Below are 15,646 nucleotides of genomic sequence, written 5' to 3'. Positions count from 1 at the left end.
AATTCTAAGAAGATATTATACAATTCCCCTCATTTTGCTGATACCACAAATTTTGTTACCACATGAATGATAGAAGAGGATCACCTCTAATGACAACATGCATAGCATTTTATAAAATCATGTAACTTTGGCAATAGAGCATGTATTCTCTGAGTATATGATGCACAGAGCTTTTTTTTTATCCAAAATGACCATATAGTTTCCCCAACCATTTTTAAGGCCCATCAACCTCCAACCAATTAAATGGTTTTGTAAGTCAACAAATAATAGAGTGGATGTTATTTCAGATTAGTATATAATGATTTTTTGGTGTTATAATACAGAGATGCTTCAATTAACTAATCTTCAGGGCATAAAGCTCCTTTTGCAAACTGAATGAGCTAGCCTAGACCAGTGATGGGCAGGTCTGAACACAGAGTGGCCCTGTTGCTGAGGGTCAGGAATGCATCATTTGGGTTACAGCCAACTAAAGCCTCTGGATTGATGAGGGACTAATCCACCTCTTCTGGAAGGGAGACAGGAAGGAAATATCTTACAACATTAGAAGTAGGAAAAAAGTCTTCCCCACCCCACCCCAGAAGAACTAGTTACTGGCAAAACTGGGACAAGAAGCCAGGTTCCTGAGCTGCATTAAACAGTATCGCCAAGTTAACAAACATACACTTACACTGAATGACAGGTTACCAAAGGGTAAGGACTCTCCGTAGTAGCGATGTTCAGCAAACACCAACATGGCTTTCAGCTCCTCAGCCACATCCCACATGAAGCCCTAGAAACAGTTTATAAATACACAAGATAACAATTGGTTCTAAGAAAAAAGCTAAATGCATGTACAACAAATCTAAGAAGATCTATTTTGAAACTGTAATTCCTTAAACACTCTGAGAAGTTGCTTGGTTTGTGCCTGTTCTACAGATGAATGAAACTTCAATGCCTCATTTTTGATCACTGAATTCATATTATAATGTGATCATTTAAAATTACTACAATCTGCCAAATATCTCAACTTCTGATTTTGACCCACAGCAGAACGATCAGTGTAAATAAAAGATCCAGTCAAAAAATATTACTAGATGCTTCAGGGAATCATTGAGAATGCTGAAGACAGTTCCCATGCTCATATTTATAAACCAAAGGCAAAGGAAGTATAGATATTAAGCTATATTTGAAGCATTATAGAAATCTTTTAAAAATGAGCATGAAGGATTATAAGTCCTCAGTCAGGAATGTGGGCCTGTTAAACTGGAAAATTTTAAAACATCCACTTTGGCGACTCCAAAATAAAAGACAAAAGGCAATTATAATTTATCCTTTAATATACTCATGTGCCTTAATGAAGTCTAAGACCCCTATCTTTTTTACTGAAAAAAACTATTAGAGCAGTTCAACCCATCTGGTTGAGTTTAAACCAATATCTACAAATAAATTCTTTCATTACTTCAGTGATCCCTTACCTTCTTTGCCATCTACCTAATTACAAGCATTCACCTACTCAACTGTTCTTCTTCCTCAGCTTAGTTCATTACCCACATACTTTCTCCCCAACCGACTGAGCCACATTCTCACCCCATTATCCGTTTCCCCTACTAAGTGTGTGATGTGTACCCTATCTATATACCTACGTGTTTATATACATGGGAATTAACTGAAAGTGAACTCAGGAATCATCCTGTCCAATATTTTGGGGAAGAAAGTGAGGGCCAGAGGGGGAATGACTTGTCCAATGTCACAGAGAGAGTAAATAGTAGAGATGGGATGTGTGCATATGGTTATAAATGTGCACGCACAAGTGTAGAAGTGTGTATATGAGCATATATATGCATTTTTGTGCATGGGGTGTATAATACTCTCATATACTACTGCTTGTCTCTGATTACAGTGAAAGAGGAAAGTGGAAATCAATCTACATCAATAGCTCAGGATGAGGACAAGTTCATTTTTTCCCCAAACAAATTAATAAAAACTATAGAACAAGACATCCTTTTAAAGATGTAGTCAGCTATTTCCTGCTTTTTCCCATTCCCTCTTGAAAGGAAACCTCTATAAATAAGTTCAAACATTTATATTCACCATACGTGACAAAAACAGAGACCAATGTTTCTTTCATTCCAAATACAGAAATAGGGTCAAGAAGGTTAGGAGTGATTGGCCGTGTGAAAATAGTTGGTCCTGCATAGGAATACCAGTACTTCAATATGCCCCTGACTGAATTAGATATACAGTCAATTCCCAATTATTCATACTAATTGTAAGGCTTAGAAAGTTCAAAAAACATAATGTAATTAGCTTTTATAATGTGTTTTTGTACTTAACATTTGAATATGTGTGTACAGCATTCTGGGATTTTGGTCTAAAACAATCACGATGCCTTAGACTGAGGAGATTTGACTGAGGAGCTGGGAAAGCATCCAATTTCCCCATCCAGGCCCCATGCAGAGAATAAATAAATAAATTGTATTCCCTTTCATGGCTGCCTCCTCCATTGCCTCATCATGGCACAGAGATGACCCTGGGTTCCAGAATGTTATTATAGCAGAATGCAAGTTCTGGCAGATTCTACCAAGCAAGAAAGGCATCAAATACGGACTTGGCAAAAGACTATCATCTTTCGAACCAGACAACCAGACTGGCTAAAATTCCATGAAGTTCATCACCAGAAGCTTAGCCATTGGGTGATAATTTTATTGGGGGGCGGGAATCACATCAACTCACAAGAACCACCTTCTAAAGTAAAGAGGAATTGCAAGGTATGTTGGGAAAAGGAATACCCCCCTCCAATAAGTCACATATCCTTAAAGTATGTATTTGCCTGATCTAACTTCCTGAGAATGAAGCAGGTAGTCAGATTTGTGTAACAGACTAAGTTTCTCTGTAGAAGAAGAGGTAACTGAGACAATAAAAATGTGATCCAAAGTCTAAATCAATTCACATTAGTTCTGGCAAACGCTTACACCTCAGAAAAGTGGTTGTTTTTCTTTAAAATGATGGTTGTTAACCAAAATGAATCATTAATTGGTAAAATCTCAGGAGTCATGTGAGGGAGAGGGAGAGGATGCCAGCATTGTGTTGGAAGAGATCTGGGGACAGGACACCACAAAATAAACAAATCAGTCCAGTCTGAGAATGTATACTGTCCCTTTTTATGGCTCATTCTTCCTTTCACTATGCCCTAACCAACAAAATTCTCTAAAAGATTAAAGTTTTTTTTCACATGGAAACGAAGTATGTCCTTCTTACCTAATAAAGAATAAATATTTATGGAAGTACTTGGAAAACTATAGAGCACTTTATAAATGTAAGGTAGTGTCACAATTCACAACTGCTCCCCTGGCAGTGGCAGAGGGTTTTCAGTACTGTCGGGGTGGAGTGAGGCAAGGCAGAGCACCCCTCTACAATGTTCAGTTATTTGTCAGATGGAGGCTTTAAACCTAGGACTGGCTGCACTGTCAAATGCAGTCAATAAGCCTGAAAACAAAATTTACCAACCATAAACTAAAATATAATGACCCTGTTCTCACTGTCAACAGTCTAGTCTATATGTGTACATACATACATACATAGGGCAACTAGGTATTACGGTAGATAGAGTCCCAGGCATGGAGTCAAGGAAGATTCATCTTCCTGAGTTCAAATGTAGCTTCAGACACTTACTAGCTGTGTGACCCTGGGCAAGTCTCTTAATCCTGTTTGCCTCAGTTTTCTCATCCGTAAAATAAGCTGGAGAAGAAAATGGCAAACCATTGCAGTATCTTTGCCAAGAAAACCCCCAAATGGGGTCACAAAGAGTCATACACAACTAAAACAACTGAACAAGATACGTACGTGTGTATACATATGTGTATATGTATACATACACATATATACACACAGACATACTTACATTTTAGTCATTCTTCAAATATTAAATGACACGTATGGGATTTAGCACCACAAGGGACCTTAGTCTTCATCTAATCTGACCAGATAAGGAAACTGAGGCCCAGAGAAAACAAGTGATTTACCCAAGATTACACAGAAAGGAAGTTGTGGAGGTGGGTTTTAAGCCCAGATCCTCTGACTCCATGTCCAGTGTTCTTGCCACGAGGTGAAGCTGCTTCATGGAAGTAGAAAATCATGTAAATGGGTTCCTAGAGAAGATCAATTGGGTCTGAGAAGGTGCATAAAGAAGTTAACGAGAATTTCTAGTAGAGGAAAAAACTTAATTTCTTTATCAAGTGATCTAATACAATTGAATAGCTTTTCAACAAACATAATAAATGTGAGGACATTTGAACAGAATCTCATAGTTCACAAAAGTTTATCTCACTTGAACTACACAATTACACTATGAGGTAAGGAGAATAGGAATTATGCCCAAAGATGAATAAACTTAGGCTTAAAGTGGCTGAGTGATTTATCCAAGACCAAAAAGCTGACAAGTAAATGAAAAGGTACTCATCAAGTGGGTTTTGGGTTTGTTTGGGGTTTTTTTTGAGATTTGATTAATTTTAGTATAATTCCTTAAATTCTTGTAATTATAATAAAAACAAAAAACAAAATTCAAATTTCTGGTTTCAGTACAATTACAATATAATTAGATTCACATCTTCCTATAGAAAATAGAAAGTTCTAGTTTTTCTAAATGCTACTGTGGGAAAATAGAAATCAGGGCCCTTCCCCAGCCCTGGCAGTCTCAAGGCTGTGAGCAGGTGGCAGCTGAAGCTCCTGTCCTGCCCATGCCAGCCTTGGCCTGGGTATGTAGCTGCCTCTTCTGCTTTGCTTCTTTTCTGAGTGTGGATGACTGAGTAGTGCCCCTAAGGTGCATTTCTAGACTTACAGGCATCTTTGTGAGTGATCTAGAAGTCTTGGGTCCCTCAGACAGAGGAGACTGGTATAGTTGTACACTGGTCAGTCCCTTCTAGCTCAAAATTCTATGATCTTATAGGTGTCATTTAATAATTATAGAATTTCTTCAACTTCTACGACTATTCCTATGTTGGAGATGACTGCAGACAGGAAGAGGAGCTCCAAGCAGTGGCTTGGACAGTGAAATACACATTAGCTCCTATTTGCTCAGGAAAAGGCTGAAAGGGGTCTGACTTGCTGGTGGACATCAGAAATGTGTGCAGAGGTAGTGGTGAAGGTGGAGGTCAGAGTCACTCCTTTTCAAGGAGGATTGCTTCACCATTTCAAACTAATTTACCACTTTCATACCTACCATAGTAAATGCCATGGGAGCTCTGGCCCATGCTCTATGAGATGGCCCCTATGTACCCATCCCCACACATGCTCCCTGAAATGCAACCCCCCAATACACGTAAAATGAAAAGTTTGGATTAGGTGATCTCTAAGTACCCTTCTACTTCTAAAACTTAATCCTACAAAAGCAAGCTTGTAGTTTGTTGTTATGAACTTGCTACCACTAAGTATATAAATAAAATTATAAAACAAAACATATTAAGTTAAAATGGAATCTGCACATTCCTGCCTTCATCCAGTCCTATTAGAAAGGCAAATTTTATAAACATGATAAGTTTCATAAGCTTATGCATACCGTATTTTTGCAAAACCAGGTAATGTCCCCTTCATTTCCGGTGTAGAAAAGTATTGCACCATTATCATTCTTCCAGTATTGATCTGCTATTAGGTACCGTTGTTTAAATGTTAAATTAACATCAAATCCAAAATGATCAACCTGTAACCAAAATAAATAACATTTCAAAAAAGTATATTAGAATCAAATGTAGTTGAAGTACTTAAATAGCTATCTTTCATAAAATTAAAGCCTACAGAAAAAGACATATATACACAACGACAAGTCCATTTTTTTTCTTAATTTTCCAAAATGAGACTTTTAGATGTTCTTTCAAGTTTAGTTGTCCCATCAGGATAGGAAATTCAACACATTCAAAACTGAACTCACCATCTTCTATCCTACACCATCTCTCCTCCAAATGCCTCTATTTCACTGAGGCCAACAGTGTCTCAGTGCTTTAAATTACACTTTGCACACCCAATAAATGACCATTTGTATGGCATATACACCGTAAAGATCTCTCTCTCTCCACACACACACACACACACACACACACACACACACACGATACTCACCCCTAGCCTATGACTATACAAAAACACATAACAGAACATTAACTGAAAATGTAAGGATTGAGTTAAAAAGACTTAAAAAGATTCTATTTTCTAAGTGACTTTGCCAGAACAATAAAATCAAGAAATAGAGAAAACGACCTCTTATCCATACCAAACACCAAATTTGTTTGAATTTCTCATTACCAAAGATATGTACCTGAAACTACTGAGACCAGCTAATAATGAACTGTCTCCATTCTCCAATTGATAGAAAAGGGCTGGGACTAGGTGGGAAGAGGCTGCCCTCTGCTGGCAGATTGATTCAACCTTTAGCTCTTCAAAGATAGCTATAATAAACATTTTCTTGATTTTGAAAAATAATTTTGTTTGACTCAAAACAGAAACCTACCTCATTTAAATATAAGCGATATAAAAGCAGCATCAAAAGAAGAAAATATAGTTCAGTTCCAACAGAGTTCTTCCCAAATAATGATGTACCCTTAATACTAAAAATTAATCATTAAGAATGATTTGATACAAAAAAATAAAAAGGGAAAATTCAATAAACATGAAGTATCAATATAATACCATTCTAGTTCTACTCTGAAGTCTCATTAGGACACAGAATTAAGCCTGAGTTCTTGAAGGCAACATCAACCTACCTAAGCTGTGGCATCTCCTTCTATGCTGAAACACCTTGAAATATGTGCCTGATGATCTGAAGTCCAGCCCAGCTAACTTTGGAAAAGATCATCACTAAGATGGCTCTATCTTGGTAATTACTATTTCAGTCAAAGTAACTCACACAGAGGTCCTACAACATAGAAGGCTTACAACCTGCAACGTGGAATGAAGGGAGTTTTATCTACAACAAACAAACCACAAATTCTTTAAGTGCTAAAGTCGTAATAAGAATTTTAATTATAAAACTGCTAGAAAATAAATTTCACAGAATATGTCACCACATTCAAATCCAAAGTGTTATCTACACTTTGGGGGACAGTTACTATTCTTGTAGCCCTTGAGAAGATAGTGATGAAGAAGATCATAGTACTGAGGGTGCCATCATTAACTTGTGTGAACAGACACACTTCTACATGATCTGAAGACTTCTAATAAACTATGTAAGGATCTAGTAAACCAGTTAATCCCACTTTCCATTATTTTACTCCTGACCATCACCCAGTCTTAAAGTTATTCCATAACTTCTATAAAACAAAAATGAAATTCTAAATACCTCACTTAGTTGTGACATCACATTATTAATTTTAACTGGATCTGTGATTTCATCTCTTATTGAGAAACTCCTCTATAAGTGTACCTTCTCTGAAGCCCACAGTTTTATGGGGCACTTCAAGGTTAAGTGACTTGCCCAGGGTCACACAGCCAGTATGTGGCAGAGGCAGGACCTAATCTCTCTATCTGCCTTTCTCATATAATTCTCAAATAATTCTTACTTCTAAGAAAAAAATATATGGATATTTATTGAGTAGCAACTATATAATGAGTTTTGTGCTAGACCCTGAGAAGGATATATGTCCCTGGCCTCAAATGGAGTTTTTAATCAGAAGACACATTCACCTAAAAAGACAACAATATAAGGCTAGTCATCAGTGTCAAATTAATTAGATAATCAAGCCATTGGTTCATTTAAAAAAAAACATATGTAAAATTTTGCTGAATAGCACAAAAATACGGAACAGATACAGTGATGTAGGTTGGATAATAGTATAATTAAATGGACTCAGAACTAATTCAATGGCCAGAACCAACAACTAGCAATTAGTGGCTTAGTGACAGCATGGAAGGAGGTTTGCAGTTGGGTGCCCCCGGGATCTGTCCTTGGTCCTACAATGTTTAATATTTTCATCAGTGACTGAGATAAAGGCATAGATGGTATTCCTATTCAATTTGCACAAGAAATAAAATTGGGAGGGATGATTTACACACTTAATGACAAAGTTGGGATTCAAAAAGATACTAACAGGCTAAAAAACTGGGCCAAATTGAAAAATATGAAATTTTATATAAACATAATATAAACAGTCCAAAAATTTGCATTCACAAATATAAGATGGGTAGAGAAGTAGTTTACATGAAGAAGATCTGGTTTTGGTAAACTGAAAGTTCAGTAAGAATCAACAGTGTGACAAGACAACCAAAAAAATTAATGGGATCTGGAGCTGTACTGAAAATCAGAAAGCAGTCAGAAATACACAAGTGAAAGTACTGCCCTGGTTAGATCACATCTGGGGTACGTAAAGGCAATCAGTGAATGGGAAGATCTTCCCCGCCCATTTGAGCGGGCTTTGGGGGCAGGGCTCTCAGGGTCCTGGGAGGGATGGCTAGGACTGGAGCCAATGGTAGGCACCTGAGTTCTGGTCCATGTAATGACATGAAGCCTGTGGTGGGAGGAGCTTGCTGAAGGGTTGAAGCAGAGCTGTGAGGCAGTTGGTGAGAGCAGTTAAGAGCTGAAGGAGAGAGGAAGCAGTCATCTAGCTGGAACACAGCTTGGAGATTGAGGCAGAAGTGGCAGCAACGGCAGCAGGCACTACAAAAAAGCAGGACTGACCCTCGTGGAGACCGGAGAGTGCTGAGCAGGGGCTTGAGGCCAGTGGGTGGTCTTCTTGCTGGAGGGCCCTGGCATTGGGGAGGGGAGGGGAAGGACCAGTATGGCTTGGCTTGCTGCCATAATGTTTTTCTGTGGCCTCCTGGTCACTATTGTGAGATGGGCATACTGGTTTTGGAAGGTTCTTGCCAGGATGTTGAATTGGGGACACTGATCCATGGGTGCTACTTTTGAGTTTCAATAAATGCTTTAACTCCTCTGCCTTCTACTTAGAGAATTCCTTATATCCTGCGATTCTGGACCATTCAGGCATATTCATGGTTATCTTTGAAGTCATGAGTTCTGCCTTAATGATATATCTGGCGATGAGGTGGATGGGATCGCTAGGTATAAGATCCCTATTTAGAAGCAGAAGAACTTCAGAGGAAGAGATGAATGTCCCAGGGTGGGAGGATCCATTTTATTCCTTCCTAGGAAAGGAATGGGCTAAAAGAGCCAGGCTCTGTGAAAACTGAGAACCAAGGCTACAGAGAGGAGATCCTAGGGATTTGGAAAGATGTTTACAAGAGGTTAGAATTCAGTCAGGGGCATCACTATCTAGGCAAAGCTGGATAGTGTTATCAGCCTACTGACTAGTATATGAAAGATTGAGATTAAGTGAAAGAAATGGGGGCACTCCTGAGCTATGGCAAGAAGGGGAATCTCAGATAGCAGGAGAACAAACTGTTGCTCAAGAGTCTACTAACTCAAATGCGAATTTTTCCATTAATGTGGCTAGAAGCAACAGGAGGCCATATAAGCCAAGAGCACATTTTGACCCAGTCCAGGTCAAGCCTGACTACCTGCTTTGTCCTTGCCATGGTGGCAGGGGAAAGGAGTGGAGAGAAAATGAGACAATGTCAGGGGCTGAGGCACAAAACACTACTAGGGTTCAGGATGTCCCTCGCATAGAGAATAAGAGATGGTCAAATACTCAGACAGACGTTCGTCCCACACAAAGGAGGAGGACAGAAACCCAAGGTGACAATTCAGTTACAAGGGAAATTCAGGAAGATTTTTCACAGCAGGAAATCACAGACATTTTGAGTAGATTCACCCAAAGAATGGGAGGACTGTTAATATCTTGGATGGTAAGACTCAGTAGTCAAGGGGCCAGTGGAATATCAGTAGATAGGGTGGACTGTATGAGATTCATAGGTATCAGCCACGATCCTCTAGTTCAGCAAGCATTTAGGGAACATCATCAGCAAAGAGATGGTGATAGCAAGACTAATCTGTTGGCGTTAGCCACTGAGGGATGTAATAAGAGATATGCTACTGATTCTATGTGGCCCACTGAGAATAAACCTTGGTATTCACTTAGAGATTGTATCATAAAACTAAAGGAGGAGGTGATGAAGACTGCTATCATGACAGGAACTGCAAACACATATTACGACAATTCTTTGGAAGTCCCTCTTAGGAATTTAATAGGACAGCTCCTCCTGCTTACAAACACCTAGTTTTGACTCTGTTACTTGGGGAAATACGGAGCCATCTGTCGGTGGTGATAGATAAGATTTTACAGTTAAGTGACTTAGGAGACTGGGGAAGGGATAGATCTCCCTGAGAGAGGAGAGTGAATAGCCAGCAAATTTGGTGCCAAAATAGAGTGACCAGAAAAGAAATGTTCACTGCTCTATTGAGAGCAGGGGTAGACTTTGAAATGATAGATGGCATTCCAACCAATGAACTGTACAGAATGTACCGAGACAAAGGACTTGATAACAGAAAAAATAGGGAAATAAGAACTGCTCCTGTAGATGCTACAGACCCCGAACCCTCATACCCAAGTGAGTCACATGTTAGGGAATACTAGGAAACAGGCCAAGACCCAGTCCAAATTAAGGAAATACACAGGCTGGATTGCAGACCTCACATTAACTTGACCATATATTGGAAAAATGGGTCAAGTATGGTAACTAGGGCATTAATAGATAGATAATAGGGCAATAATAGATAATAGAGGCCACCCTTATATATGGAAATCCAGACAAGTTCAGCCATGGAACTCCTATTACCATCACAGGATTAGGAGGGCCTGAAATATCAGCCAGACAAGTTAAATTGATGATGAAAATTGGACAGTTGCCCAAGAAAGAATATACTGTAGTTGTTGTGCCAATTCCTGAATACATCATTGGGACAGATGTATTGAATGGTATGACCTCAAATTTACCTGAAGGGAAATATCAATTTGCTGTGAGGAAAATAAGTGTTAATGCAGTTTTAGTGGGGAAAATAAAGATGGATCCAATCACTTTGCCCAAACCTTCTGAAGTAATTACTTTGAGGCAATATCATGTGCCAGGTGGGCAAGATGAAATTGCCAGTACTATAAAAGAATGTGTTGAAGCGGGAGTGTTAGTCCCTACAACTACTCAATGGAACAACCCTGTCTGGCCAGTTTGAAAGTCAGATGGAACGTGGAAGATGATGGTAGATTATAGACAGCTGAACAAAGTGACTCCTCCCCTGTATGCTGCTGTTCCAGACACTGTTACTTTAATAGAGAGGATACAGAAACATGAAGGGACTTAGTATGCAGTTATTGATTTGGCCAATGCCTTCTTTACGATCCCAATAGACCCCAAGCAATGGGACCAGTTTGCTTTTACTTGGCAAGGCCAACAGTATACATTTACATGCCTGCCACAAAGATATCTTCATAGCCCAACTATTTGCCACAGGATGGTAGGTGAGCATTTAGATGAATTAAAGTTACCTGGGGCACAGCTTACCCACTACATAGATAATGTCATGATAAGGGAGAAAATACAAAAGAAGCAGAGAAGAGTTTGACACTATTAATTGACCATATGAAAAACAAAGGATGGGAAATTAACCCCACAAAGGTTCAAGGGCCAGCTCGAACTGTAAAATTTTGGGGGATACACTGGAATAAAGGACTGCAAGAAATTCTCTCACAAGCTCAACAAAAAATCCAGGATTTTCCTACTCCTACTAATAAGAAAGAGGCCCAAAAGTTCATAGGGCTATTTGGTTATTGGAGACACCACATCCCACACTTGGGACAGATTTTGAAACCCTTGTATAAAGTCACCAGGAAGAAATACGAATTTGACTGGGGACCTGAACAAAGTAGAGCTTCTGAGGAAGCAAAGGCTGCTATACAATTAGCCCTGGATTTATGGCCCATACAAAATGGGCCAGTGGAATTACAAGTGACTGTGCAAGATGAACACGCAAATTGGAGTTTGTGGCAAAAGCAACAAAGACAAAGTGTACCTTTAGGATTTTGGTCAAGGAAACTACCTTTGTCTGGAATGCAATATACACCTTTTGAGAACCAGCTGTTAGCTGCATATTGGGCTTTGGTAGAAACTGAGCAACTAACTCTGGGTCATGAAGTGGTATTAAGGCCTGGAATTCCAATTATGACTTGGATAATAAGTACCCCAGCTTCCCACAGAATTGGACATGCGCAAGAGGCAAGCAGAATCAAATGGAAGTGGTATATTTGGAATAGGTCAAGAGCAGGCAAAAGTGGAGTTTCTGCTCTACATGAATCTGTGGTGAACATCGACACTGAGGGAAATGAAAACCCCCCCTGAACCTAAGCAACAGTTGGTACAATCCTTGGTGAAATGGAATAATGGATATGATGGGCTAACTGAGGAACAGAAGAAACATAATTGGTTTTACTGATGGGACAGCAAAATATTTGGGACACAAGAGACATTGGAAAGCAGTAGCCTATAACCCCTGTACTAGACAAACTCTGGAAAGTTCTGGGATAGGTGGAAGTAGCCAATATGCCGAACTGATGGCAGTGCATCAAGCCATCAAAACAGAGAAAAGGAGGACAGTGTCATATATTTACTGACTCATGGGTGGTAGCTAATGGGTTAGCTATGTGGATGCCTATATAAAGGAATCAGAATTGGGAGATTCATGGCAAACAAGTTTGGGGTAAAGAGTTATGGGAAGATATATGGGATATGTCTCTGGTTACGAGTTTGCCAGTTTTTCACGTTGATGCTCACGCAACCCTGACCACACCAGAACATGAGTACAACGCACACGCGGATCGGCTAGCAAAGATTGCTACTGAACGTATTGTCCCTACTCCACCTCCAACTGATGACCAAGCCTTAGCAAAATGGGTCCATCAGACTGCCGGCCATTTAAGGGTCCAGGCCACCCATCTATGGGCACAGGATCAAGGTATTAGTATCTCTCATGCATTGTTAAAACAAATAACAGAAAAGGGTTGTATATGCCAATTGGAAAAAGAACGAACTGTTCCTAGGATAGTAACTGAAGAAATAGCAAGGGGAAAAGTTCCAGCCCAAATCTGGCAGACAGATTATATTGGACCACTACCCCAGGATAAAGGATGTAAATATATATGTACACGTGTTGACACCTATTCAGATGTACTAGTGGCTTGTCCTTATAAGGATGCAACTCAGAAAAACACCTGTAAAACCCTAGATATTGTAAGTTTATACTATGGAACCCCAATGCAGATTCAAAGTGACAATGGGTCACATTTCAAGGGTAATGAAATGAAAAGATATTGTGTATTGAATAATATAGAGTGGATATATCATATTCCATATTACCCACAAGCATCTGGGCTAATTGAAAGAATGAATGGATTGTTGAAAGAATAGCTAAGAAAATTAAGCTCTAATAATTCATATTGACATTAGAAGGATAATTTGTCTATTGCCTTACATAATTTGAATAACAGGCCCTTAGGAGGGAGTACACCTCTAGCCAGAATGATGACTCCAGATCTGCAGATTAGAAAACAGCAAACACGTAAGATCCAAAACATTGAATTTTGGACTGTGAGGGAAGATGTCCTACCACCATGCCCAGGAACACCTGGCTTGGCAGGATATGATTTACATTGTATAGAGAATTTTCAGTTGAATAGGAAAGAGATAAGAAAAACCTCTACTGGGGTATGTATGAGAATCCCCAGGAATCATTTTGGATGGATATTACCTAAACCAGGATTAGCAGCTCAAGGAGTACATGTATTGGCTGGAGTGATAGATTCTAATTATCAAAGAGAAATTTTTGTGACACTCCAGAATTTGGGTAAAAAACCTGTACAATTTTGTAGAAATGATAGGATAGTCCAAGTGATTATCATCCCCTGTGAAAAAATACCCTTTGTGAAAACTGACCCTCCTTCCAAAATAACTCTCAGAGGAAAGGAAGGCTTTGGTTCTACTGATGGAATAAAATTGGGAGCTAAGGTATGGGTAAAACAGAAGCCAGATGATATTCCAAAGGCTGCAGAAGTCATAGCCCATGGGAAGGACCCTAGTTAGACACAAATTCATGTCTATTCAGGGGAAGATAATTACCGAATCATACCCCTGAACCATATATTTTACCGTGAATAGGGTTATAATAATAGATTCATGGACTCCAGAAGTACAGCTGATGCTGATAAGTGCCACAAGCCACTCAGAGAGAAGTCTTGGCTTGACATAAGGAAAAACTTCCTAATGATTAGAACTATCCAAAGATGAAGAAGACCCACTTGATTAGTGAGTTTCCCCTTATTAGGGCCCTTCAAGCAAGTGATAGATAACCATTTCAGTGGGTAGCTAGTTTGTATTCTGTCAGATGGTTCCTTAGGTCCCTCCCAACTCTGAACTTCTAGAACATGAATTTGTGTCTAACTAGAGTCAATACATACAACTTCTTTGTGATATCTGTGATTGTTGTTAACATAAAATTCTATGCATTTACCTTCTACTCTCTTTTCTTATCTACTCCTAAAACTAGGAACATCTCCTTTCTGGCAAGAAAGGAGATTTAAATTGCAAGTAAAAGAATAAACTTTTTTTAAAAGTAACAAAAGTAGAAGGATTAGAGTTTCAAGGAAAGAAAAATAATGACATGGGGGTGGTGGAAATTTCAGGATATAAGAGGCCTTATACCATTCTACAACATAACCATTTTTTTTTCCTGATATGAATTCCTTAAAAGAAAAAAAAACAGTCAACATAGCACAACTGGTCTTACGCTAAGTGGGTATACAATAAATATTATTTCAATTTAACATGCATTTTAAAATTTTAATGGTTGCAATGTTCCAAAATAAGAACAACCTATGTCTACAATTTTCTGGATACAAAGTGGACAATTATCAAAACCAGGAAGTAGCAAGTGGAGCCAAATAGTAGCTAAGTATTTCAACAGATGAAGAAAGCCATCATAGTCTAACTATACAGTCACTTCCAAGGAAGAGGAAAAAATATGTTTTTCACTAGAGAGCCTGACTAGTAGTAGGAAACAGAAGTAGTAGGCTTATAATTAAAAGCTGAAGCTTTAAAAATTAAGTTAGAAAAATAATGCCCTACATACACTAAGAACAAACCTAAGATCAATGGCCCCTCCCCCAAAGGCTATTACTAAATAATGTCATGATAAATATTTTGAAGGAGAGAGGCAGTGAGTATAATGGAGGGAGGATGGACCTCAGAGTCTGGTTTCAAGTCTTGCTTCTAATACATACTGTCTATGTAACACTGGCAAGTCAATTAACCTCTCAGCTCTCCAGGCACCTCTCTAAGACCATAAGTGACAGAACAGGCACCAATCTGCACCAGAAGAGGGAGTTTCTTCACCAGAAATTCCCTACATCAACAAAATCAGAGAGTTGACCTCTATTCTCCCCCAAAAAACCTTTTAGAAGCATCATTTGTGTCAACATCCAAAGAAACAAGAGTCTAAATCTGTGATTATTAAGTCTTCATATTAAGTAACAAGAATACACAATTTCCAATGACTTCAATAAGCTCTGAACCAGTAAATTTCACAAATGTTAAGCCCACAAGCCAATAACTATGGACCTAGCACATACACCACCTGTGATAAAATTAAAAGCAAAGCAAAAATGCTTTTAAAAACCACAGGGGGGTGCTATTGCACAATACAGCTCTTCAGATAACTAGAGGAAAAAAGATGTTAAAGCTC

The 15,646-nt window shown here is 38.9% G+C and overlaps 1 protein-coding gene across 1 annotated transcript in view; it reads right to left on the bottom strand.

The window, feature by feature from the left end:
* Positions 1–15,646, bottom strand: part of LOC118835525 (prolylcarboxypeptidase) — an 83,611-nt gene that overhangs the window by 37,306 nt on the left and 30,659 nt on the right. The window contains exons 2-3 of the mRNA XM_036742714.1: positions 5,534–5,674; positions 668–769 (exon numbers count right to left, since the gene is read on the bottom strand). Coding sequence (XP_036598609.1) covers positions 668–769; positions 5,534–5,674 — 243 coding nt within the window. The remainder of the gene's footprint in view (positions 1–667; positions 770–5,533; positions 5,675–15,646) is intronic.

This window comes from Trichosurus vulpecula, chromosome 2, assembly GCF_011100635.1.
Source record: "Trichosurus vulpecula isolate mTriVul1 chromosome 2, mTriVul1.pri, whole genome shotgun sequence".
Taxonomy (NCBI): Eukaryota; Metazoa; Chordata; class Mammalia; order Diprotodontia; family Phalangeridae; genus Trichosurus; species Trichosurus vulpecula.
This window is presented reverse-complemented; position numbering and strand designations above follow the sequence as displayed.